At 44.8% G+C, this 26,417-nt stretch overlaps 2 protein-coding genes across 10 annotated transcripts; one reads left to right on the top strand and one right to left on the bottom strand.

Moving 5' to 3' along the window:
* Nucleotides 1-21,995, bottom strand: LOC129657805 (uncharacterized). 9 transcript variants are annotated; one of them, XM_055588417.1, is made up of 5 exons: nucleotides 21,724-21,995; nucleotides 8,516-8,622; nucleotides 5,678-5,747; nucleotides 5,119-5,239; nucleotides 1-4,481 (listed from the first exon to the last, which is right to left on the bottom strand). In XM_055588417.1, exon 5 carries the CDS (start codon nucleotides 2,854-2,856, stop codon nucleotides 1,630-1,632), a length of 1,227 nt encoding a protein of 408 aa, XP_055444392.1. In that variant the 5' UTR covers nucleotides 2,857-4,481; nucleotides 5,119-5,239; nucleotides 5,678-5,747; nucleotides 8,516-8,622; nucleotides 21,724-21,995; the 3' UTR covers nucleotides 1-1,629. The 9 variants fall into 9 exon arrangements, with proteins under 9 accessions (XP_055444392.1, XP_055444396.1, XP_055444393.1 ...); XM_055588421.1 differs by lacking the exons at nucleotides 5,119-5,239; nucleotides 5,678-5,747 and adding an exon at nucleotides 20,966-21,112; XM_055588418.1 differs by lacking the exon at nucleotides 5,119-5,239.
* On the top strand, nucleotides 21,129-26,203 carry PHOX2B (paired like homeobox 2B). The gene is made up of 3 exons (XM_055588425.1): nucleotides 21,129-21,940; nucleotides 22,797-22,984; nucleotides 23,971-26,203. The coding sequence occupies exons 1-3, from the start codon at nucleotides 21,700-21,702 to the stop codon at nucleotides 24,487-24,489; spliced, it is 948 nt and encodes a 315-aa protein (XP_055444400.1). The 5' UTR covers nucleotides 21,129-21,699; the 3' UTR covers nucleotides 24,490-26,203.
* The last annotated feature ends 214 nt before the right edge of the window (nucleotides 26,204-26,417 follow it).

Raw genomic sequence — 26,417 nt, 5'->3', positions numbered from 1 at the left:
TCATTTAATCTTAAGAGTAAGAAAATATTCAATACTACATAAATCTTTGATCATCCTAGTAATTTTCCAGGTAAGTATTAGCTAACTTATATAGTCTATTCGCATGTGTGTTCTTAGTCATTCTGACTCTTTACAACCCCGTGGACTGTAGCTCACCAGTCACTGTCCATGGAATTTTCCAGGCAAAAATAGTGGAGCGGGTGACCATTTCCTACTCCAGGGGATCTTCCCGACCCAGGGATCAAACCCTTGTCTCTTGCGTCTCCTTCATTGACAGGCAGATTTTTACCACTGCACCACCTGGGAAGACCCCTTAAACAGTCTATTCAGTTCAGTTCAGTCGCTCAGTCGTGTCCAACTTGTTGCGACCCCATGGACTGCAGCACACTGGCCTCCCCGTCCATCACCAACTCCCAGAGTTTACTCAAACTCATGTCCATTGAGTTGGTGATGCCATCCAACCTTCTCCTCCAGACTTCAACCTTTCCCAGCATCAGGGTCTTCTCAAATAAGTCAGTTCTTCACGTCAGGTGGCCAAAGTATTGGAGTTTCAGCTTCAGCATCAGTTCTTCCAATGAATATTCAGGACTGATGTCCTTTAGGATGGACTGGTTGGATCTCCTTGCAGCCCAAGGGACTCTCAAGAGTCTTCTCCAACACCACAGTACAAAAGCATCAATTCTTTGGCACTCAGCTTTCTTTATAGTCCAGCTCTCACATTCATACATTACTACTGGAAAAACCATAGCCTTGACTAGACAGACCTTTGTTGGCAAAGTAATGTCTCTGCTTTTTAATATGCTGTCTAGGCTGGTCATAACTTCCCTGCCAAGGAGTAGGTGTCTTTTAATTTCATGGTTGCAGTCACCATCTGCAGTGAGTTTGGAGGCCCCCAAAATAAAGTCTGCCACTCTTTCCACTGTTCCCAATCTATTTGCCATGAAGTGATGGGACCAGATGCCATGATCTTAGTTTTCTGAATGTTGAGCTTTAAGCCAACTTTTTCACTCTCCTGTTTCACTTTCATCAAGAGGCTCCTTAGTCCTTCTTTGCTTTCTGCCATAAGGGTGGTGTCATCTGCATATCTGAGGTTATTGATATTTCTCCCAGCAATCTTGATTCCAGCATGTGCTTCATCCAGCCCCGAGTTTCTCATGATGTACTCTGCATATAAGTTAAATAAGCAGGGTAACAATATACAGCTTGACGTACTCCTTTTCCTATTTGGAACCAGTCTGTTGTTCCATGTCCAGTGCTAACTGTTGCTTCTTGACCTGCATTACAGATTCTCACCTCTTTCAGAATTTTCCACAGTTTGTGGTGATCCACACAGTCAAAGGCTTTGGCATAGTCAATAAAGCAGAAGTAGATGTTTTTCTGGAACTCTTGCTCTTTTGATGATCCAACAGATTTGGCAATTTGATCTCTGGTTCCTCTGCCTTTTCTAAATCCAGCTTGAACCTCTGAAAGTTCATGATTCAGGTACTGTTGAAGCCTGGCTTGGAGAATTTTGAGCATTACTTTGCTAGCGTGTGAGATGAGTGCAATTGTGTGGTAGTTTGAGCATTCGTTGGCATTGCCTTTCTTTGGGATTGGAGTGAAAACAGACTTTTTCCAGTCCTGTGGCCACTACTGAGTTTTCCAAATTTGCTGGCATATTGAGTGCAGCACTTTCACAGCATCATCTTTTAGGATTTGAAATATCTCAACTGGAATTCCATCACCTCCACTACCTTTGTTCATAGTGATGCTTCCTAAGGTCCACTTGACCTCACATTGCAGGATGTCTGGCTCTAGGTGAGTGATCACACCATCGTGATTTTCTGGGTCGTGATTTTTGTACAGTTCTTCTGTGTATTCTTGCCACCTCTTCTTAATATCATCTGCTTCTGTTGGGTCCATACCATTTCTGTCCTTTATTGTGCTCATCTTTGCATGAAATGTTTCCTTGGTATCTCCAATTTTCTTGAAGAGATCTCTAGTCTTTCCCATTCTGTTGTTTTCCTCTATTTCTTTGCACTGACCACTGAGGAAGGCTTTCTTATCTCTCCTTGCTATTCTTTGGAACTCTGCATTCAAACAGGTATATCTTTCCTTTCCTCCTTTGCTTTTCGCTTCTCTTCTTTTCACAGCTATTTGTAAGGCCTCCTCAGATAGCCATTTTGCTTTTTTGCATTTCTTTTTCTTGGGGATTGTCTTGATATCTGTCTCCTGTACAGTGTCACGAACCTCCATCCATAGTTCATCAGGCACTCTGTCTAACAGATCTAGTCCCTTAAATCTATTTCTCACTTCCACTATTATATAATTGTAAGGGATTTGATTTAGGTCATACCTGAATGGTCTAGTGATTTTCCCTACTTTCTTCAATTTAAGTCTGAATTTGACAATAAGGGGTTCATGATCTGAGCCACAGTCCACTCCCAGTCTTGTTTTTGCTGACTGTATAGAGCTTCTCCATCTTTGGCTGCAAAGAATATAAATATAATCAATCTGATTTCGGTGTTGGCCATCTGGTGATGTCCATGTGTAGAGTCTTCTCTTGTGTTGTGGGAAGAGGGTGTTTGCTATGATCAGTGTGTTCTCTTGGCAAAACTCGATTAGCCTTTGCCCTGCTTTATCCTGTACACCAAGGCCAAATTTGCCTGTTACTCCAGGTGTTTCTTGACTTCCTACTTTTGCATTCCAGTCCCCTATAATGAAAAGGACATCTTTTGGGGGTGTTAGTTCTAGAAGGTCTTGTAGGTCTTCATAGAACTGTTCAACTTCAGCTTCTTCAGCATTACTGGTCAGGGCATGGACTTGGATTACCATGATATTGAATGGTTTGCCTTTCTGTTGTTTTTGAGATTGCATCCAAGTACTGCATTTCAGACTGTTTTGTTGACTATGATGGCTACTCCTTTTCTTCTAAGGGATTCTTGCCCACAGTAGTAGATATAATGGTCATCTGAGTTAGATTCACCCATTCCAGTCTATTTTAGTTCACTGATTCCTAAAATGTTGACATTCACTCTTTCCATCTCCTGTTTGACCCCTTTCTATTTGCCTTGATTCATGGACCTAACATTCCAGGTTCCTATGCAATATTGCTCTTTACAGCATCAGGCTTTGCTTCCATCACCAGTCACATCCACAACTGGGTGTTGTTTTTGCTTTGGCTCTGTCTCTTCATTCTTTCTGGAGTTATTTCTCCACTGATGTCCAGTAGCATACTGGGCACCTACCAACCTGGGGAGTTCATCTTTTAGTGTCCTATCTTTTCACCTTTTCATACTGTTCATGGGGTTCTCAAGGCAAGAATACTGAAGTGGTTTGCCATTCCCTTCTCCAGTGGACCAGATTTCGTCAGAACTCTCCACCATGACCTGTCTGTCTTGGGTGGCCCCACACAGCATGGCTCATAGTTTCACTGAGTTAGACAAAGCTGTGGTCCATGTGATTAGATTGGTTAGTTTTCTTTGATTGTGGTTTTCAGTCTGTCTGCCCTCTGATGGAGAAGGATTCAGTCTATACAACTTTTCAAATCCCCGAACTTTTAAATGCATCAAAACATATTTGACTTCTACTGGAACTAGGTGGAAAATGTTCAATTAATCATTTATTATAACTTGGTTGTTATCAATATATAAAAATAAAATCCTTTAACCCAGCCCTCAAATAACTCAAATCAAATTCAATACGTACAGACTCAGTAGGTCTTACATGTAAATATATTCATTGCCTCATTTATAGAAAAAAGGAGATCCATTAAATATTTTCCTTTGAACAAACTTGTATGGTATCTTGATCTTTTTTAATGTTTTCTGAAATAATTTGAATTAACTGACATTTTCTTTTCTGGACTAGGATATCTGAAAAATATATATAAAGGACATGGGTAGAAGTAATCCAATGTAGAACATATTTTTTGATGTTATTTCTGCTGAGACTTGATCAGATGATAAAGCATGCCTGGAGGCAGAGGGGTGGGTTTGATGCCTTCTTGGAGTCCTTGGCAACTGAGTATGTCTAGGATTATGATTATGTTTATTTATTAACATTTATACTGGGCCATTTTAGTTGATTAGCAGAATGCAATTACTAAAAATCTTCAGCTAAAAGTTCTGGGAAATGTCTACATTGCTAGGAAAGTCTAGATATGATATCATTCCTGATTTTCAATAATTTAATTAAATAAACAAGCATATTACCTCCATGTTACAGCAGTCTCTCAGCATAGTTTCCAACATGATGAAGAACTCAGTCTAATTGCTTAATGTGAGGGCAATGAGAGTTACTAATCTTAAATTCTTTGCTAATTACTCATAGAACCCTTCTCTGTCCATAAAACAAGAAACAGTCTTAAAAGAGAAGAAGCCATGGATGACCCAAACATGGTTGTATACTTGCTCTCCTCTTGTCTCTGATGGATCTAGTCTTGTGGCCACAGCTTCTCCCTATCCAGGGCCAGACTCGATGGAGGCTGAGAGGGCAGAGTCCTGTGAAGTGGACAAGAACAGGGAGCCCTTAAGCAAAGACCTCTATGTTTTTGAAATGCGCCACTAGAGATTGATTCTTCTGAGGAAGACTTCATTCCTTGTTAAAATACAAATTACTTGAAAAATCTGAACCTGTTAAGAGTTATCAGCTACAAGTAAATAAACATGGGGATTAATTTTGTACATAATTTCCTTAGAGCAGTGTTTCCCCAACATTCATTTGGTGTGTGTTGGGGTGGGTCTGTGAGGTCAAAACTATTCCCATAGAAATACTAATACATGGTCCACCTCAGGCAGGCTCATTTTCTCCCAAGTATGCAGTGAAATTTTCTAGAGGTTAAATAACATGTGATACTGCAACATCTCAGTGCCAAAGCAAATGTGAGAACCCAGGTTGTCTTCTATAAAGCTAGGTATTAACAAAATTTGCAAAAACGTCAAACAATGCCACTCTTTCAGTAATTTTTTTGTTTTGAAAAATATTTCATCAAAAGTATTTTGCTTGTGTTAATATTTAGTAGATTTTTAAAAAATATTTTTCATTGTGGTACAAGTCAAATAATATAAAACATACTATTTTAACCATATTTAATAGTTCAGTGGGCTTCCCAGGTGGCCCTACTAGTAAAGAACCCACCTGCCAATGCAGGAGACATAGGAGATGTGGGTTCATTCCTTGGGTTGGAAAGATCCCCTGGAGGAGGGCATGGCAACCCATTCCAGTTTTCTTGCCTGGAGGATCCCATGGACAGAGGAGCCTGGCAGTCAATAGGGTCAAAGAGTCAGCATGACTAAAGCAATTTAACACACACACCCAATAGTTCAGTGGCACTAAGTACATTCACATTGCTGAGCAACCCTTAACCATCGTCCACCTCCTAAATTTTTCACCTTCCTAAACTGAAAGTCTGTCCCCATTAAACACTAACTCCCCATTCCCCCTCCTCATCTGCCCACCTTCCCAGCCCCTTGCAACTACCAATGTGTTTTCTGATTTTGTGAATTCGACTATTTTTGGTATCTCATATAAGTGGAATCAAACAGTATTTGTCTGCACCTAATGTATATTGAAATGCACTTTTAAGATTAATAAATTAGGCTTTTATTATTTTTGCATAAAATAATAAGTAAATATTTTGCAATTTCTCAGCTTTAATTTCCAATGTGACAAATATCAATAGGTATAACCCACATACATGAAAGTTCTTTGGGATCCTCAATGATTTTAAAGAGTGTAAAGAGTATGTCAACGATATCTCAATAAAGCTGGAAGAAAAATAAATAAAATAAGTGGTTATTAAAAACTGGGTAAAGGCATGCTGGGACCACAAAGGTTAGCTGTTGACAGTGTCAAAGTGGAAGAGGACCTTAGAAAGTATTAGGCTCTTTCACTCCATTTACGCATTGAAAATTGACTTCCAAAGAATTAGGATGACTTTTAAGATATTCTGGTTGCCTACTGCTGTGCTATACACCATGCCAAAGCTTAGTGTCTGAAAATATAATAATTATTCCTTTTTTCTGGAATATGAAATTTGGACTGGACTTGGAGGGATGGCATCTCTGCCTCACCTGGTGTCTGAGGCTTCAACTGGGGTGGTTCCAGCATCAGAGGGCTGCAGCAACTGGGCTTGCTGGACATCTCTCTCTCTCTCTCCCCCTGGCCTTCCCTAGTGACAACCGGGGCTTCCTCACAGACTGAGCATTCCAAGAAGCTGGGTAACAACAGCAAGGCTTCCTGTGACCTAGCCTCAGAAGCTCCACAGTTCCCACCACATTCTATCAGTTAAGCAAGTCATTGAGACCAGCCCAAGTTCAAGCGGAGAGGAGTTGGACTCCATCTCTCAGTGGGGGAACATCAAAGACTTTTTGGTCATCTTTAACCTACCACACCTGAGGTCCTGGAATTAGCATGAGAAGAACTAAGACTAGAACCCATCTCTCCTGAGTCTTTGTGCCATATGGTGACATCTCCAGTGGGACCTTGGAGGAGGATGAAAAGATAAGACCAACGTGTGGGGGCACCCTGTGAATGAAGAACATTTCAGGGCGGAGTCTAAGCAGCCATGTCAGCAGCATGCGCAGTTGGGAGCCTGAAAGGGACGCTGCTAAGGATAACAGGGCTCATGGATTCTCTGATATAGAAGAGAACTCAATTCCTTCTTAAGATGACTGTTTTTCCTCAGTGACTTCCCTGCTAATTATCTCTGTCTTTATAATGGTAGGTTTGATTTCAGGAGCAGCCTATTCTGCTTCTGAGAACTCTATTATAACGTTTTCCACAGAGCCTACATCTGTTTCCCTCTGACTTCTGCCCAATGGTTCCAGTTGTATACTTACATTGTTTTAGGGTAATAGAGGGGAAAGCTTCTACATGCAGCTCTATGCCTATTATGGCACTTGTAGTCCCTGTGAATTCCTTGACTCCAGGTTTCTGACACTTCATTATAATTTTTAAAATTCCTCTACCAATTGAGACACTCCGGTATAAGCTCCCCGAGTTGGCCAATGGCTCTTTCTAAGTATTCTCCAATAGGGATCTGGGTAGCCCACTGTCGACACGACATATACTGTGTACCCTGCAGTTGTCCACACATGCTAATGATACGTGAGGCAGATCCAAATCCTTACATCTTTTCCATGTATGATCTACTAACCATGCTTCTTCCAGGAGGTTGTGTGCATGTGTGTGTCTGTGTGTGCCTGTTTTTTTGTGTGTTTTTTACTCAGCTGTGGAAATTTACATTCATCACCAGAAATTTTATCTCAATAGATCCAACCTGAGGATATATTTTTGAATTAGACTCAATCACTAAGACTACTCATTATCTCCTATAGCTCCCTATAACCTGCAGATCTGTTATGTAGTTTTTCTATTATTTTTATTTAAATCATTGATAAAACATGTTGAACTAGACTGAGCCCTATGTCATTCCATTAGAGACCGTCCTCTATGCTGATGTCAATCCACTAATCAGCATCCTTTGGGTTCATTTATTCAACTGCTGTTACTTCACCTCACCCTCCTATCAGTTAGTCTGTATTTCTCCATCTTGTCCACAATGATATCATGAGAGGCCTGGATACATGCCCTGCTGAAGTCCACACACATGTCGAATGCAGTTGGCTTCTCCCTCCATCCACTATCCCTGTCAGAGGAGATGAAGCAAATCTGACTCTTCTTCAAACATGCCATGCACTTTGATGATTGCAGGGCTTTGCTCCTGTTCTTTTCTCTGTCCAAGTCTTCCATTCCACCTCAGCTGCCTGCCTATTCCCATTGCTCAGATATCACCTCCTCACTGTAGCTTTATTCCTTAACTCCACGCGTAATTATTTCCCCAAAGCTCTTTACACACAGTATCATGCCCCAGTTGTTTGTTTAGGATTATTCTCCCCTCTCTCATCTAGAATGTGCGTGTGTACGTGCTAAGTCACTTCAGTCGTGTCTGACCCTTTGTGACCCCATGGACTGTAGCCCTCCAGGCTCCTCTATCCATGGGATTCTCCAGGCAAGAATACTGGAGTGGGTTGTCATGCCCTCTTCAAGGGGATCTTCCCAACCCAGGGATCAAATCCTTGTCCCTCATCTGTCTCCTGCATTGTCAGGCGGGGTTCTTTACCACTAGCGCCACCTGGGAAATGAGCTATGCCTTATTTAACAAATGTGTGACGACTTTAATTTTACTAGACCATGGTGTCTAGTGATTATCACTTCCTTTCCAAAATACTCATAAATCACTCATGCCAAAATCCAATCTAAGAGTCTCAATACCAATTCCAATTCTCTAAATACCAATTCCCACTAAAAAGAACCATGGGTCCTTGGAAAAATAGTTGATTCCAGGTCTACGTAAAAAGTATAAAAGAGGAGTCTGGGCTATCTTGTTGTACCAGCTACAAGCACAATTAGGGTCCTAATCAGAAGAACTGAGAAGCCAAATGGAAGAGGCTTTCATTGGTCTCATTTTGGATAATTTGAGCATAAATAAGAATAAATACTGCAATAAAAAAAATACACAAAATATACTTACCCATGAGTTCATAATGCTGCAAAACAAAACAAACTCACAAAACAAAACACAAAAATCCACTGATGGTCTCTGAAGGACACCATGGAACAAACTCACTCTTCTGAAAACTGGTAAATAAAGAGAAAGAACTCAGCATTTTCCTTAACTTGTCACACCTCACCATACTTTAGATACATAATAATTGATAGAAGAAGTCTTTTTTCTCTTTATAGAGATATTCTAGCTAAAAAACTAACAAAAATGATATAATTAGAATATTATCATTTGAAACCCCTAAATGAATAAAATCTTGTAATCTAGGCAATGCTAATCAGAGTTTCCTGAAATCATTAGGTAAAAAGCTCATGGGCAACTTTTTAATGGATGGTTCCAGCCGATAATACCTCAACCCCGCAGATCATATCTGACATTGTAAGGAGAGAGACAGGCGGTGGTGCAACAGAAAGTACACAGACCACCTGTGATAGATCCTCGCTGGAAATCAAGCCTGAACCTGATGAAGCCTCGAAATTCAGCTCCCACTTTACAGAAATAAAAAGGGTTAGGATTAAACAACATCATAGGGAAGCTATAAGCTAAATCCAGAATATGGGTACTTCTACAGTACATATGATCCATTTTCCTCTAAAATAAATTGTAAGGAGGAAAAAAAAGGTCAGGAGTCGGGGGATGGACCTGTAGAGCAGAAGAGACTTTGGAGACATGAAAACCAAATGCAAAGGGCAGAACTTGTTTGGATTCTGAGTCAAACAAAACAACCTAACAAATACTTTTTGTGAGACAATCAGGGAAAATGGAACACCAGTTATTTGAAGATATTAAGAAATTATAGTTGATATTTTGGCCGTGTGGTTAGGTATTTTTAGAGGGAAAAGTTCTTACCTTTTAGGGATAATATTGAAATATTTAGGGAGGAAATTATATGTGTTGCTGCTGCTGCTGCTGCTGCTGCTAAGTCGCTTCAGTCGTGTCCAACTCTGTGCGACCCCATAGATGGCAGCCCACCAGGCTCCCCCGTCCCTGGGATTCTCCAGGCAAGAACACTGGAGTGGGTTGCCATTTCCTTCTCCAATGCATGAAAGTGAAAAGTGAAAGTGAAGTCGCTCAATTGTATCCAACTCCTAGCGACCCCATGGACCGCAGCCTACCAGGCTCCTCTGTCCATGGGATTTTCCAGGCAAGAGTACTGGAGTGGGTTTGGGTTGCCTCAAAACCACCTAGTCAGGGAGTCAGTGGTGACCAGAATGGTGGGGTTAGGTGTGGGTTGGGGATGGAAAAACAAGGTTGTCCATGAGTGGGTACTTGTGTCTAGATGAGAGGTTCACTGTGCTTGATTTTTCTATTTTTTAAAATTTTGGCCTCACCCCATGGCATGTGGGACCTTACTTCCTGACCAGGAATTGAATCTGTGCCCCCTGCTTTGGAAGGCAGAGTCTTAACCCCTAGATCACAGGGGAAAATGCCTATGATGGTTTCTTTATATTGTTCTCTTTCCTTCACACATGGGAAATTTTCATAATACTGTTAAAATCCAACCTAGAATTTTACCTGAAATGGTTGTTGAGTTCACCAGTCTGTTACTTTCAGAACCTGCATTCCTTCTTTTGGTTAATATTTATGGGTTTGCCAGAAGAGCAGTTTTTTCATTCCTCTTTCATCCTTAATGGTTCCACGGAAACCACCAACCACCCTTTGGTGATGCCCTCAGGACAGAGACCTTGCAGAATTCATTAAAGTGGGCAAGACCCCACACAGTCACTCAAACCATGTGGGGCTCTGGTCCCAGTCACTAACGTTCATGCTAATCCTTTCTGTTCTGAAGCACATTCTCTTTGACAGAAAAGATACAAATAAAAGTGGAGTTTTATTCAATTTTCTTTATAGTTTCTCAACATTAAAATAAACCTAAGGGCTTCCCTGGTGGCTCAGAGGTTAAGAATCCACCTACCAATGCAGAAAACACTGGTTCGATCGCTGATCGGGGAAGATCCCACATGCCCGTACACCACAGCTATTGAACCTGTGCTTTAGAGCCCAGGAGCAGCAACTCCTGAAGCCCGTGTACCCTAGAGCCGGTGCTCCGCAGCAAGAGAAACCACTGCAATAAGAAGTCCAAACACAGCAACTAAGAGTAACTCCCACTGGCGGTAACTAGAGAAAAGCCCGTGAAGCAATGAAGATAGAGCACAGCCATAAATAAATAATAAACATTAAAAAAAACAACAACAAACAACTCATTCCCAAGTAGGGAATTTACCCTTTAAAAAAAAAAATCATCTAGCTCTTTGTCATCATTAGATTTTTATTTTTTTAAATAAAGCTGGACTTTGGCATTTTGACTCTATTCTTACAGGTCCCTATTATCCTTAAAAATGACCTCTCTCTGCTTGCCTTCTTTTGCGCACAAAACAGCACAGTAAGAAAAGGGTAGGCAAAACTTTTTTTCCCCTGGGACCGCACAGTGCTGGTAAGGATTGGAAAGCAGATACTAACATATTTTGCCCTGAAAATATAAACCAATACTACCTTCCTGGAAGACACTTTTGCAATATGTGTTGAAGGCATTCTAAATAATCTGTACTTTTTGATCCAGAAATTCCACTTTCAGGGTTTAATTCTAAGCAAGTCATGTGGATATGCACAGAGATTTAGCTACTAGAGTGTCTGGAGCAGTCCTTTTAATATAGTTTTAATAATTAGAAGCAAACTAAACATCCAGCAGGACAGAGCTGACTAAATAATCTATGACTTCTCATGCTGTATAGTACCACATAGCCAAAAAACTGTTAGAATGTTTCATGAAATGGGAAGGTGTCCATGATACTTAATTTACAGGGAAAAGGAAATTAAAAAGCAGTCCATAGAGAGTGCTTCTTACTTAAAAATATTCATGTTTACAGATGGGAAAAAAAAAAGACTGAAAAGTTATATTAAAAAGTTAAAATTTTTTCTCATTTTAAGAAATATATGCCATATCATTTTCTATAATGGATACTAGGTACTTTGGAATAAAAAAAAAGTCCTTAACAATAAAAAGAGGAAGAGAGCACCCAGGGCCAGCTCTGGCCACTCTGCGTCCCTCTGAGGGGTGCAGTCAGCTCTGGCCTGACCATTACCCAGGCACAGGCATGAACCTCCCTTGAAGGGTTTTTGCTGTCCCCTCCCAATGCACAGAGATGAGGGGGCAGGATCAATGACTCCCCTGGATAAAAGGTGAGAGGCTTGCTGTCCAATAACTACTAAACAAGGAATCTGCCCCAGAAACCCGGGCCTGGCCAAGGCAAGGCCAAGGAGCCCCATCTGGCCTCAGCTCGGTCTCCGGAAGGGCACGGTCTGGCCCCACCCCGGGGTTGTTCGGTGCTTTGTGGCTCACCTCTCAGCGGTTAGCACTGTTCATTCAAGAGGTTTCCCTGGGGTCTGGGTTAAAGCTGTTGGCCTCTGCTGTGTAGTCTCTTGTGTAGACTCACTGTGCTGTTTTGTCCATTATTATGTCCCAGTTCCCTCCTAGCAGCCTCCCTGCCTCTTCTTTAAAATGTCTCTTCCTTCTCCTTTTCCTCCAGTCCAGTCTCAAATGGTGAAGGTTTATGAATAAGCAACTGAGTTAGAAGTGAGCTTGTGATTACAGCCCTCAGCTCCCCACTGTAACTGAGCCCAGTAAACAAGGGAGAGAGAGAAACAATGTTGTGTGTTTTAAGAGAAAATTAATATTCTCCATTATATCTAACTGGGGAAATACTACAAGCATGCATCACTTTAACCATTTTACTGTCTTCTGGCTCCTGCGGTCTAGGACACGTGGTGCCTGTCCCTGACGACTGGATTGCATTTGCTTCTAAATTCTGAATCAGCTGAAACTCACATTAAAATGTATGATGCTGCAGCATATTACTGGCAAACTCCACAAACTTTCCTAAATAAAACAAAAATCACATAAACAAACAACAATAGGATCCTTGGAAAACCCACAAAGGAAAATATTTTTAGAAGTTTTAGGATTCTCAAGCATTTTTATATTTATTTCAAGGCTGAGCAGTTTAAGATAGAGAATGACTCCAGAGTTCCTGCCATGGCTCTCACGTGGCTCCCTGGATCGACTCAGGTGAAGAGTGTATTGTTGACCCTAATTCTGTGTATGGCAGAGGCAGCATAGAGCCCTTTACTAGCAAGTGCTAGGCAAGCTTCTTTGCGGGTGGAGGATCCGGATACCCACTAGGATTGATAACAGTCACAGAGGGAAACGCTGCCTAAAAGAGCTGCCCCCACTTCTAGAATGCCTATTATTCTACCATCAGTGCTTCTTTCCTCTGTGATACCTCGTTCTTGGCATCTTTATTTGAAAATACCACCAGGAGTCAACTCTTTGGAAAATACCTTAGTGCTGGGAAAGATTGAGAGCAGGAGGAGAAGGGGGCAACAGAGGATGAGATGGTTGGATGACATCACTGACTCAGTGGACGTAAGTGTGAACAAACTCCGGCAGATAGTGAAGGACAGGGAAGACTGGCGTGCTGCAGTGCATGGGATCACAGAGTCAGACTCGACTTGGCGACCGAACAACTACCATCACCAGGAGAGAAACACACAAAATCCTACGACCTTAACATAAAGGACGAGGAATGGAGGACAACCACTCTCTTCTCTCTCGACACTGCACCTTCACTCCACTGGGGTCTCCACCTTCACTCCACTGCCTCCACCACCACTCAGAAACTCGCAAACCTTGGGTCTGCTCCATCTCAAAAGTCTGCTTTTCAGACAATGTCGGAACCACTTCTACTCTAAAGTGCTGATTTCTACAACATAGTAGACATTTGATAAATATGGGTTGAACGAGTGAATGAGTAAACGGTTGACAGTACCACATGTTACAAAACCCAGAGAAGTAATGAGGGACTTTAGGCCTGAGTTACAGAAGTGAAGATCTTGCCAGCAGATATGGGAGAGAGGTTTTTTTCTGAGGTATGCTCTTGGACCCTCTAAAATCCTGGCATTGGGCAGAATAGTGTATTCTGCCTGCCCTAAGGCTCCATGTCAGTAACCTCTCTTGAGGTCCTTTATTTCTCCTTGTCCTACACTGCTATTCTCTCGGCTTAGGAAGTCATCGTTTCTTGCCTTGAAAGGAGACACAGCCTCCTAATTTATCTCTGAGCTTCCCTGTTCCCTCATTCCTTCCATCTCAAATCACACTTCATTGCATCCCTAGTGCTGCAGGACCTGATTCCAGCCTTTCTTTCCTACTTTCTCTCATCATACCTTTCTTTGTGTGCACCCCCCTCCACCTCTCCTCTCCTAACAGAAAACTGAACTGAACTATTTCTAGATTCGCAAGCACACCATGCTCGCTCTGGCTTTGGAGTCTGACCAGCACTGATTCCTTTGCGGGCAACTTCCTCTTTTTTCACATTACTGTCATCCTCTTTACTTCCTCCTAGTCACCCTTTAGTAGCCAGCACAGAGGAATCACCTCTTCCAGAATCCTTCTCTGAGGCTTTGAGAAACTACATGTTCCCTATGCGGGTCTTCTGGGACCTTTCCTCCATGCATCCTCACCAGAACTCAGGCTGACCAAGCAGCCACCATCTGAAGCCCTGTCAGCTTCCATTAAACAGGGCAAAAGGGAGAAGGTAGAGATTTGAACACCAGCTTTTACGGCTCAGCCAGAAGTCACACTTTACACTTCCATTCAAACGTTTATAGAATGGCTGTATCTAATTTCTAGGGGGCAAGGAAGTGAAGTCTTACTATGTGCGTAGAGGTGAGGAGAACTGGAAATATTTGTTAAACAGCCTTAGCAACTAAAATATTCAAAAAAGATAAAGCTAAGAAAATACTCAGTGGATATGGTGATCTTAATAAGAAATATTCAAATTGTGTGAAGGTGGTGGAAGCCAAATTAGAGGAAGCTAAGGAGTGATTGAGAAGTAATGGAATAAAGACAGTAAGAAGAGATAACTTCCTTCAAGATCTCTGGCTGTAAGGACATGGAGGCAACCTAGATGTCCATCAGCAGATGAATGGATAAGAAAGCTGTGGTACATATACACAATGGAGTATTACTCAGCCATTACAAAGAATACATTTGAATCAGTTCTAATGAGGTGGATGAAACTGGAGCCTATTATATAAAGTGAAATAAGCCAGAAAGAAAAACACCAATACAGTATACTAACACATATAAATGGAATTTAGAAAGATGGTAATGATAACCCTGTATGCAAGACAGCAAAAGAGACACAGATGTATAGAACAGTCTTTTGGACTCTGTGGGAGAAGGCGAGGGTGGGATGGTTTGGGAGAATGGCATTGAAACATGTATATTATCATATGTGAAACGAAACACCAGTCCAGGTTCGATGCATGAGACAGGGTGCTCGGGGCTTGTGCACTGGGATGACCCAGAGGGATGGGATGGGGAGGGAGGTGGGAGTGGGGTTCAGGACGGGGAGCACATGTACACCCATGGTGGATTCATGTCAATGAATGGCAAAACTTATACAATATTGTAAAGTAATTAGCCTCCAAAAATTAATTAACTAAAAAATTATAATACAGTCATTAAAAAAAAAAAGATCTCTGGCTGTAAAGCGGAGAAGAAAGTGAAGTGGTGGTAGTAGGAAGCATAGGCAAGAAAGAAAATAGTGTTCATTGGTTGGTTATTAGTATGAATGTAGTTTGAGCATGTTTAGATGACAATGAAATGTATCCAGATGAACATGAGAGTTTGAAGATCAAAGACAGGAAGAACTGGGTAAGGTCCTGAGCCAGCAGAAGAGATAGGACTCCAAAGCACTGTGGAGGGATTGGCTTTAGATTGGAATGGGCCTTCCTCTTGCATGCAGCAGGGACAAGAGAGGCGCAAGTGTATACAGATGTCAACTCATTTATAGACAGAGAAGTAGAAAGTTGAGGTAATCTTGTTCAGTGGTTTCTGTTATCACTGTGGAATCAATTTATATAGAGCTATTGAAATCTGTTTCACTTGGAGAAATTTAGGAGATCATTACTGGGGGGGATGCCCCTTTGTATCACTTGTGGTTTATAGGTACAATGGTTGGGAGGGTGTGGAGTATGTTTTTTCTATACCACTCTCCCCTTCTGATTGAGTCCTATTTCAAGCATGTATGTTTTAACGGCCAAATACAATCCTTTAAGCCAAGTAAAAAGTGGCTCATTCTTAGTTGTTGGCAGTAGTTTTAACATAGCTATCAAATGAAAATTTACTTCTCTCCAAACTTATCATGAAATATTCTGCACTATTATCAACCCAAGAGGTTTCATCCTTACCTTCTTCCTGTCTTCAACATGAAAATGATTTCTCAACCTATACTATACTCAAACAGGTCAAGACATTCTCAGCTGAGAAGGACAATCTTACCTGACTCTTTTTCTTCGGAGCATAAAAAGGTGTCTTTAAGGTCTAAGGACACTGCTCCCTTAGGATGTTGCTACTCCAGTTATTCTGACAGCTGCTGGTCCTAAAGCTCATGATCCTCTCGGTAAGTGCTCTTCTGCACCCTGCAAGCCTGGTTAGGGCTCATGATTATTTTTTCCCTCCTTTTCAAATAGGTTTTTTTTTTCTTTCTTTTTTTGGTTCACAGAGGCCTCTCTGCCTAATTTAATTTTGCTTCTCCTTTCTTTGTTGCAAGCAGATGTCACTTTTACATCTGTGACTCTGATCAAATACCCCATGTCTCCTCCACCACCAGTCCAGCAGATGTTACCACTATTAGCTAAACTCCAGCCAAAAAAAAAAAAAAAAGAAGGTAACAGGCAGCCCCTTCTGCTAATCATAGTATGGGAGGACGTGGAGGAGAGGAGAAGAGCTGGGCTCTTCCATGATGATGTCCTTAAAAGGATGGGTGCTGGGGATCTGTACCCCATCATCTATATAGAGGACAGCACTTTCACGTGGAGTGTCTCCAAAGTTAATTCAAATACAGAAACACCATCTATGAATTACTCTAACCCAAACTCACAATATTTACATACAAGAGTAAAGCACCACCTTAATCATGCACAATTAGTGTGCATAATGTAAAATAAAACACAGAATTAACTTAAATACATACATGCCTTCTGGTGAATTCCTAAAAGATGGAAGGTTTCTACCTTGTTGCTTTATTTTCTCCTATTTGATATACTAGAGCATGCTCTGTGATTTGCCCACCGTCTTCCACATACACTATAAATATACGATAGAAAGGACATTGTTCATGCACCACCTAAATCCCAAAGTCAAGAATTCAATATGAAGTTCAAGGAAACTCTATCACCATCATCATCGCAATACTGGTGGGGGACATTCGTTGGATTCTTTCCAGGTGCCAGGCATTGTGTTAACTGCTTTGCACACAGTGTTGTTAATCAGTTAATAATTGTCTTACCACGCTAGGAGGTTAGTTACCAGAAATACAAAGAGGTTCTGTTATGAAACATGTATACTATGGCTGCTAGGCACATGGAAAATGTGGTAAAAATTCTAAAATGCTAGCAGAATATCAGAGCTTCATGCTTGGGGATGCTGTGGCTGGTTTCTTTCCATATTCTGGGGAAGTAAATCCTGTCTAGGTGCAGGTGAGTGGGAAAGACTGCTGCCTGCAGAACTCTTCTTGGAGAAATCCAAAGACAAATTGGTCCTTCTAGTCTCTGATTGAGAGAAGTGTTGGTTCTGAGTTGAGCCTTCGGCAGCCTCCCTGTGCTGGAATCATTTGGATGCAGCATCAAATAAAGCAATCAAAAAGAAAATTCCTCTGAAACTCTCACTGGTATTTAATATTTTATTCATTCCCATGTTATTGTGCTTCCCCTGTGGTAAAACAGCCTCCAAACAGCCTCCTAGGAGTGAAGTGTTAGAGGCTGACAAGCGTTTTCCCATGAATTGCTCCTACAATACAATGGCATTTTGTTTGCTGTTTTGTTTCCTTGTCTTCTAACATTCTTTCTGACTTTCAAGGAAAAAAAAAGAAACCCTCCTATGAATGGCAAAGAAAAGGAAAGAAAAGTTTCTTTTAAACTTTCAACCTTTTTTCATTTGGCACTGGGTAGCATGTAAACATTTTTTTCTCATGGTATATATGCTAGTAGTCTCTTCCCTTTTTTGTGCTTTAAATAGCCTTTCTCCCCCCTTTTACCACATAGCATTGCCTTTCCATTATTGATTCAGAAAATCAGCAGGGGAAAAAAAAATCAACCGTGTACACATATTAAGAAAGAGAAGTCAGAGGAAGATGGATCAAACCATCCATCTATCCATGTGGCCATTTATCTATCAATCTATCTCGCTACCCACCGCCTCTATTGAAATAAATAGCGGGCACTGTACACATTGCTGGTTGGCTGAAGTTGTGATCTGGACAAAAGGTCTGTTTGGGAAAAGGATGCTGAAGCTCTAATTCTATTTGTGCCGGTTGAAAATCAGGAGGGGTTTTTCTACACTTCACTTTTATTAGATTATTTCTTATAGATGGTTTCTTTTTTCCTCCCAGACGCGTGGTGGAGGCTGCTGAAGCAGTTGGTCTATAGTTGGAATAATTAAATTAACCATTTGGTACAACTTTTAGGGGAGAGCTCGCGTGTAGAAAGCACAACTCGAACAAAACAGGGCGCTGGGGCTGGGGCTCTGGCCTGGCCCAGCCCCGAATGCCTTTCATCTTCGGAGCAGAAGCAGGGCCCCCGGGCCACAAAAGACCCGCAGAGGGGACGATGGGCCAAGGATGGTGGGGGTGGGGTGAAGAGAGGGACGGCGACACTAAACAAAATAAACCTACAAGGCCTACAAAGGGGAAAATGAAGTCAAGCGCGTTTGTTCACCGGACTGTGCGGTGCTGGCGCAGAAAGGTCTCCTGGTGTAACGAGGAGGCGCACAGCTTCCCTACCCGGCGAGGCGGGCACCAGGGGGCGCCCGGAGAGAGGCCGGGGCTGGGGCCCGCACCTGGGAGAGGGCTGTCGCGGTGGGTCGGAAGAGGCGGGGAGTCGAGGCCGGTGGGAGCCTCGAACCTCAGGGCGGGGAGTGACCCGGACCCGGGGCGGGCCGTGGGGCCGCGTGGAGCGCGAGCCCGTGCCCTGCTTTGGCAGCGGCTGGGCCTGGCCCTCCGCGGCTCCCTTGCGCGCCCCCCGCGGCCTCGCACGTCCCTCGCCCTCGCCCTCGTCCCTTGGCAGGGTCCTCCCCTCCCGCTCCTCGGCTTCCTCCCGGGTCACCCTCCGACTTCTCGTCAACACCCAGCTCTCCCGAGCTGCACACCGCTCTTCCCAAGCCAACATCCTCGGCGCCCAGGAACTGCCTCCAGGCACCGACTAGATCCAGAGTTTACGTTTTCGCGGAAGAGTCATTGTCCAAAGCTGCCGAAACAACCCTGCTCCTCCCAGCTCCTCGCACACCAGGATCGCGGTTTGCCTCGGCCCCCAGTGGGACCTGGGGCTGTCTGCAAATTAGGACCGAGGAATTGCCGGGCTTTCGGGTCAGGCGAGGGCCGGGCCCGGGCGCGAAGCGGCGGCGTGGGGCTCGGCTGGAGCTCCCTGCTCCGAGGGCGCGCGCACTAGAGCCCCCGGAGACAAAACCCCGAGTGCACCCAGGCCCGGGTGCCAAGACGGGTGTGAGCCTGGTTATTGCCAAACGTGGACTTTGGAGCCAAAAAGTATCCCCTCACGGACGCCTCATGTCACTTTCATCCACAGAAGTGCTTAAAACCCCATATAAGCGGGCTAGCTGGGTGCCACGCAGGTCTGCGCTCCCCGCATCCGCATCCCCCGAGCGTGGGCCCGGGGCGGCGGTGTGACGTTGGCAGTGCCAGGAAGCTCCCCTGAGAAGTCCAAGGGACTCGAGAAACTTGGACAATTGCAGCCTTGTGTTTGACAACCTATCCCCCGCCTCGGAGAGGGGGTTAGTAAGTTAGGGTGGGGAAAGTCTGTGTGTAGGGTCCAAAGGCGGGTGAGCACAGCCACCTCCCGGTCCAAATGTAGATTCATATTCATGAGAGCGGGATAAATAAAGACAAATCCCCACTGTAATAACACTTGGATTCGCATCCGTCTTTGCTGGCCTTTAGGTTTAGGGGACTGGAGACAGATGTTTGCATCTCTTTTCTCCTCTTGTCTGGTGACCATAAAGGAAAACCATTTAGAGCATTGCAATTTGTTTCCCGCCGCAGTAAAACCTTGTACACATTTATTTTCATTTCACCTCCGTGCACAAAAAAGTGCACAGTGGTCACCAAGGACCCTTCTTTATCAAATACGCATTGTACAACATACAACTGCAATAAAACTATCAGCCCTCCCCATAAAACTATCACCAGGCTACTCGGAGGTCCCGCTGCCTGCACTCGAGAGAGACTTTAGTGATTCCTCACGTCCAGAGGACGCGCCATCACCTGAAACCAGCCTGAAACTCACCCAGCGGAGAAGCAGGAGACTGGGGGACCGCTGTCCCTGTTTAATCCATTACGGCGTCCGCTGCAGTTTAGTGCGCAATAAAACACAGTGGCAGTGGAGAGCGGGCGCCCATCCACTCCCCGGCACTAGCATCGAATTAAACCACTTAGTTTGGCAAACACTGAACGCCTAAATGCCCCTATAAAGACTTTATGAGTTTGTTACTTTAATTACTGACTTGTTACAGAGCACATAAAGGGGGTAATGAATGCAATAAAACTAATTATCTACACATTTAATTCATATAAAATATCCAGGGTTTGTTTACACCACACGGCGATTCAACTAAGCATTCCTCCTCTTGTCCACCGAGAGGAAGGATTTAATGAAATAGTTTCCCTTATTCTGCTAGAGCCTAACAAACCAAATGAAAATTACCCTCCACTTAAATCATGGGGCTACCGAGGTCCACAAATCATGGCTCATTTCTTTGTCTGTGCCTCGCTGCCAGCACCCAAGAGCCTGGGGAGCTGGACAAGAAAAGTCCCCGACCTGGAGCCTGGGCATTTTAAGAGCAAGGATTTCGTTCACTGCAATGGGCAAACCTAAAGGCCAAGCAGATAGCAATCATTTTTTGGAAGCTTCCGGTCTCTAGGGAATTGTGGGCACCTGAAAAAAGTGAAAAGTGGAGGTGGGGAGGGGGGAAGAGGCAGAGGGAGAAGACCCAAGAGGGATGGAAGAGGAGGCACATTTGGGGACACTTCATGCCCACTTGCCAGTTACACAGCGTAATGAAAACCAACAACAACACAGACCAGCAAAATGCAAACCTCACACTACTGCAGAAAAACCCAGAAGTGAGCGCAAAGAAGCCATCAGTTGAAAATCCAGATGTTTCACATTCAAGAGCTTTACTCGGATGTTCTTTTGTTTTTTAAATGGCTGTGTAAGCAGAGTCTCTAGAAAAGCACATTAAACCGCGACAAGAAATGCAATTTATAAGATGCTTTCCCCCCCTCTACCAGGTGTATTTTAAAGAAATCCGCTTAGCGTTCACAGAAACCCCCTTGGCCCACTTACTCTATGTTACAGGGCGCCTGAGTCTTGCCAATGTCCCAGTCTTTTATAACATTTCATGCACTTCAGGGGGTAGACTTGTTGTTAAATTGAGCGTGTAACGCTCTTACAAAACAGGTTTTCTATGACATCAAGGTTTCTTCTCCCTAACTGAGGAAGAGAGACAGAGAGAGGGAGAAGGAAGGGGGAAAACACACACACTATCTCAATTTATGCCTAAGGTATATGATCAGTTAAAAAGGCTTAAAAGCTCGGGGAAATTGGATCAGGGAGAATCGTCACCCAACTTTCATTATTTCCAAGTAGTGTGATTGAATTAAAGGGCAGGGAGCTGGTTAGAAGGGAGGATCAGGGGCTCAGTGCGTAATGGTGTGGTATTAAATTCTAATTAGAGATGCAGGAATCAATGATAGGGAGGTTGGACAGCTCAGTTCCCCAGTGCCAGCCCAATAGACGGATGAGTTATTGTCATGTAAAAAGCGCCAGCAATAAGACCAACCGCTTTGCTATTGTCCAAGTGGAAAGAGCCAAGTTTATTATGAGGACTATATGCTCTAGAGACCTCAGACAAGGCATCTCATAGGAGGCTTTTTCATAAAACTAGGCTCTGCTGGTAGTAAGGAGGCCAGTTTGGAGGCAGGCGTTGAGCTGTGCACATCTCCCCACTCCAGCCACCTTCTCCATACCCATCTTTTATTTCATTTTTCCACTTGGCTGAGCCATCCAGAGCCTTTTCAATGTATAAAATGGAATATTCTTACCTCAATTCCTCTGCCTACGAGTCCTGTATGGCCGGGATGGACACCTCGAGCTTGGCTTCAGCCTATGCTGACTTCAGTTCCTGCAGCCAGGCCAGTGGCTTCCAGTATAACCCGATAAGGACCACTTTTGGGGCCACGTCCGGCTGCCCGTCCCTCACGCCGGGATCCTGCAGCCTGGGCACCCTCAGGGACCACCAGAGCAGTCCGTACGCCGCAGGTAAGGACCGCCAGCTTTCTCCGCGGAGGAAGCTGCCTTTCCGCTTGTATATAGGAAGCCTTGATTGCATTTGAAAATGGAAATGTGTTTAGTATTTACCAAACGAAATTTGCTTACACAAATGAAAGAATTTATCACGTTAGAAGCGATTGCAGGGAGGGGTAATTCACTTACAGGGTTACACTATCCTAGTCACACCCGAACCGCCAACAAAATTATCTTAAGCTGCCAAAATGATAGGCATAATTTATTTACTTTGCGATGAGACGTAAAGCTTAGAAAATAATTAAATAACAAAGAGTAAAGCTCATTACTGGCAGTGTCTCTCTCTCTTTTTTAAAGAACCGACAGCGGCTCACACCTCTTTGCTGGTCATTTTTCTGATGATTTCTTTAATTCATTATTATTATTATTATTTTGCAGCGCTTTCCCCCAACTTTTGGGCCGGGTCAACTTTTGAGAATTAAAAAGTTTCCACAGTGGGAGTGTTTGGTAACTTCATCCCTGGCTTCCTAGTATTCCAATGGATGTTTTCGGAACTTTTTGCTCTCTAGCTTTCCCTCATCACAGTATTTCCCGGTCCCCGGACCTCAGCCGTCTCCAGCGCTCTATGGCAATCCACCCAAAGGCCGCTTGTGCGCGGAGAGACCCCACCTAAGCCCGGAGTTTGTGCCCCTGTTTCGGTGTATAACTAATTTTTTCGGGTCATCTCGCCAGCTCCTCTCGGCCACTCTCCCGCCCCGCTGTCGGCGGCGGCTCCAGTGCCACCTGACCTTGGAGTCCCCACATTCCGGCTCCAGGGTCCGCACATTCCAGACCTTTTTGCTTATACTCTGTTCCCTCTGGTGTCCTCCAGTTCCTTACAAACTCTTCACGGACCACGGCGGCCTCAACGAGAAGCGCAAGCAGCGGCGCATCCGCACCACTTTCACGAGTGCGCAGCTCAAAGAGCTGGAGAGAGTCTTCGCGGAGACGCACTACCCTGACATCTACACCCGGGAGGAGCTAGCGCTGAAGATCGACCTCACCGAGGCGCGAGTCCAGGTACGCGCTCCCGGAAACCCACCCGGCTCTGCAGCACCGCGCCGGGCAGGGGTGCAGTGCGGGAGTGTGGGCGATCCTACTGAAGGCTTGTGTTCACGGGCCTCCTCCGAGAGGCCAAGTTCGGAGGGGCTGTGTGCGCGAGGAAGGGCTAGGGAGCGCGTTCTTGGCTATAAATTCACGGCGTCAAAGTGTTTCCCACCCCATCTAGGGCTGTACTGGCATTCAGGAGCTATGGGAGAGGCATTTCGGGGGTAGGAAGTGCCTTGGGGGAGGAATGCAGACTTTGCTCCGTATTATAAGTATTCCGCCCCCTGACCCCCAAATACCTCCGAACTCAAGAACTTTTAACGGAGAGCTGTTGGCGCATAGGTATAAATTTTCCTGTGAACTGTGATTGCAGAAGATCCACAAAGGGACTGGGATTCCATATAGTTTAAGATCCGCGCCTTACTCTAATCTTTCAGGGATGCAGGTGCACCCAAGAGCCGGCAGTGGTGCCTCTCCTGGTGAACCTACCCCCGCCCCCGCCACGTTAGCACCACCAGGCTCAAAGGCCAGGATGGACAGCAGGTGCCAAACACAGAGACCCCCTCACCTGTCTACCAATCAGAGTTTAACCTGAGAGCTGAGGCCTAGAGGTGATGGCGAATTTGGGATGGCTCAGAAAGTAGACTGAGCAAGGGTACTTTGCCAAAATAAGGTACCATCAAAATAAGGGCTTCTATTTTAGGGCCTTTCGCGGACGTGCAGCCTCTTTACCCCTCCTACAAGCTACTATTTCCAGGAAGTGCCCAAGTGGTCCTAAGAGTTTCTCAAAAGATGCATCAGTCAACCAGATGGACAGCTTCAGTGGGCTGGATGTGCGCGGGAGTATCCACGGCGCGTGCAGTTTAGAACAATCTAGAATGGAACGTGGGCTGCCTTAACTGCTTTTCTTTTCTTCTTTTTCCTCCTGTTTCACTGTCTGTCTTCTCTTCTCGGGCCAGGTGTGGTTCCAGAACCGCCGCGCCAAGTTCCGCAAGCAAGAGCGCGCGGCAGCGGCCGCAGCGGCCGCGGCCAAGAACGGCTCTTCAGGAAAGAAGTCTGACTCTTCCCGGGACGACGAGAGCAAAGAGGCCAAGAGCACCGATCCGGACAGCACTGGGGGCCCAGGCCCCAACCCCAACCCCACTCCCAGCTGCGGGGCGAGTGGCGGCGGCGGCGGCGGCGGGCCCAGCCCTGCCGGAGCCCCGGGGGCGGCGGGACCAGGGGGTCCCGGAGGCGAGCCGGGCAAGAGCGGTGCGGCGGCGGCGGCAGCGGCAGCGGCGGCGGCGGCAGCGGCGGCGGCGGCGGCAGCGGCCGGAGGCCTGGCTGCGGCCGGGGGCCCTGGACAAGGCTGGGCTCCGGGCCCCGGCCCCATCACCTCCATCCCGGATTCGCTCGGGGGTCCCTTCGCCAGCGTCCTGTCTTCGCTCCAAAGACCCAACGGTGCCAAAGCCGCCTTAGTGAAGAGCAGTATGTTCTGATCTGGGATCTGCAGCGGCGGCGGCGGCGGGAGAGCCGGGTCCCCGAGTGGGTGAGCTGGGTAGGCCCAAGGCTATTGTCGCTGCTGCCGTGGCTTTTCCTTTGAGAGCCTAAAGTAATCGCGATAAGAATAAAGAGAAAACGGCGTCGCCCCCATTTCAAGCCCACTCCTCCCTTCCTTCACCCCCAAACAAAACGAAACACCTCCCTGGCTTCGCACCTGCCTCGGGGCTGCGCGCACGGACCAGGGGGCCCCGCTTGCTGCCCGGGAGGTGTGAGCGACGCGGCCTGGACTCGGGGAGGTGGGTGGAATCTCAGGGGGCTATGTCTGCGTGTCGGTGTGTGTCCGTCTCGGGGAGTGTGTGTCTGTGGCCCGAGCAGGTGACAGGGAGAAAGACGGCTGGGAGGCCACAACCAACTCAGTGACTTGCTTAGGGAAAGAGAAAAGTGAACAGAATTCCCCCAAATTAAAGAAAGAACGAAACAGGGAGGCAGTGACAATTAAAACAAAAACAAAAAAACCCGAAAGGCTTTAAAATCCAAGGGAAAGAAAAAATACAAGGGGGAAGAGGGAAGCGGCAGCTGGCCCCACCTGAGGGCTCTGTCTCCTGAATTCCTAAATTCATCCGCACCCTCTGGACAGCACTGACTCCCCTGGGGCTCCTCTTCAGGGAGAGTAGGAAGGCCTTCCAGTCGACCCGTTTCCCCTCTTGTCCTTGGGTTCGGGCCGCTGCGGTGACGACTCGTGCAGACTGTTCCCGCGGCCAAGGTGACTGCCTCGCGCCCGCTTGCCTGCCCCAACCTCGTCAAACACCATCCCGCCAACTGCGCATCCGAACCCCTCAGCGTTCCAGTTCTCCTCCTGAGTCTCTGCAGCCGCTCGGCCCTGAAAGATGCCCTATCCATGAAATGCCTTTTCATCCGCGAACTCCGCAAACTTTGTCACGTATCTTTCAACTCTTCCCTTTTTTTCTCTCCTGACACCCCCGCCGGCATTTTCTTCCACCAGCTTTTACTGAACTTTTTGGCACTGCTTTGGATTGGAGTCAATTGCAGTCCACGCAGCTGGCTGCAGAGAAATCTACCCAGCAAGGAAAAGAGGCGCACACAAGTTTGCAGAAGTGTCTCTGCATTTCTGTTTGATCCGAAATGGACTCACATCCTGTATGGTGGATGGACTGTATATTGATGATTCCATTCTTCGCGCAGTTTAGACATCTCTGTTGGGATTTTTTGTTTATTTTTTAAATTTTATTTTAAAAGGCACAAACTATAGATATTAGTTGAATGTTGAGGCTTTAACTTTTTTGGTGTCTTTCTACAACTGTGTTCTGTGACTCAATTGTATCGTGTTAATATCAGTACAGCCCGTCTCCTCTACGTGACCGTATAATGTTTTTCTCTTCTTGTAGTCTCTATGGTGTGTCTTTATTGAATAATAAGGTTCTCACGGGTTCAATTCCTTTGTGTTTAGAGAGACCACGGTTCAGCCAATGGTATATATTTTTGTTATCAGGTGCATGTCTGTCTGATTTCTTTTTTCTGACTATGTTTGTGAACATAAGCGTCATAAGTTATGTTTCAGATTTTCAAATTTATTTATATGTGTTATAATGAATGCTTCTATTTAAAAGGGAAATATTTCTACATGTGCATATAGTTTTCCAAGAGTGTACCATTAACTTGATTGTTGATAATAAAAACAAAAAGCAAGTCTAGCAATTGAACTATTCTGACTTTTGCTTGATTCATTTTTGTTTGTGTTTAATTAATTAATTAAAAATTATTATGTTATAATGATAAGGGAGGGCAGATGAAATTGTAGAAAATATCTAGAAGCCTCTGAAGCTCTGGAAACCTAGATAGGTTGGAGAATCTAAATTCATGTGGCTAAATTCAGCCATTATAAAATTTAATGCTTGGGATAGCA

The sequence above is a fragment of the Bubalus kerabau genome, chromosome 7 (genome assembly GCF_029407905.1).
Source record: "Bubalus kerabau isolate K-KA32 ecotype Philippines breed swamp buffalo chromosome 7, PCC_UOA_SB_1v2, whole genome shotgun sequence".
NCBI lineage: Eukaryota > Metazoa > Chordata > Mammalia > Artiodactyla > Bovidae > Bubalus > Bubalus kerabau.
This window is presented reverse-complemented; position numbering and strand designations above follow the sequence as displayed.

Excerpts from the sequence above, each read along its gene's own strand:
- LOC129657805 (XM_055588421.1), bottom strand. The coding sequence starts at position 2,856 with ATGCAATCTCAAAAACAACAGAAAGGCAAACCATTCAATATCATGGTA.
- PHOX2B (XM_055588425.1), top strand. The coding sequence starts at position 21,700 with ATGTATAAAATGGAATATTCTTACCTCAATTCCTCTGCCTACGAGTCC. Across the intron at positions 21,941-22,796 it reads GAGCAGTCCGTACGCCGCAG|TTCCTTACAAACTCTTCACG; the intron begins GTAAGGACCGCC and ends GGTGTCCTCCAG. Across the intron at positions 22,985-23,970 it reads TCACCGAGGCGCGAGTCCAG|GTGTGGTTCCAGAACCGCCG; the intron begins GTACGCGCTCCC and ends TTCTCGGGCCAG.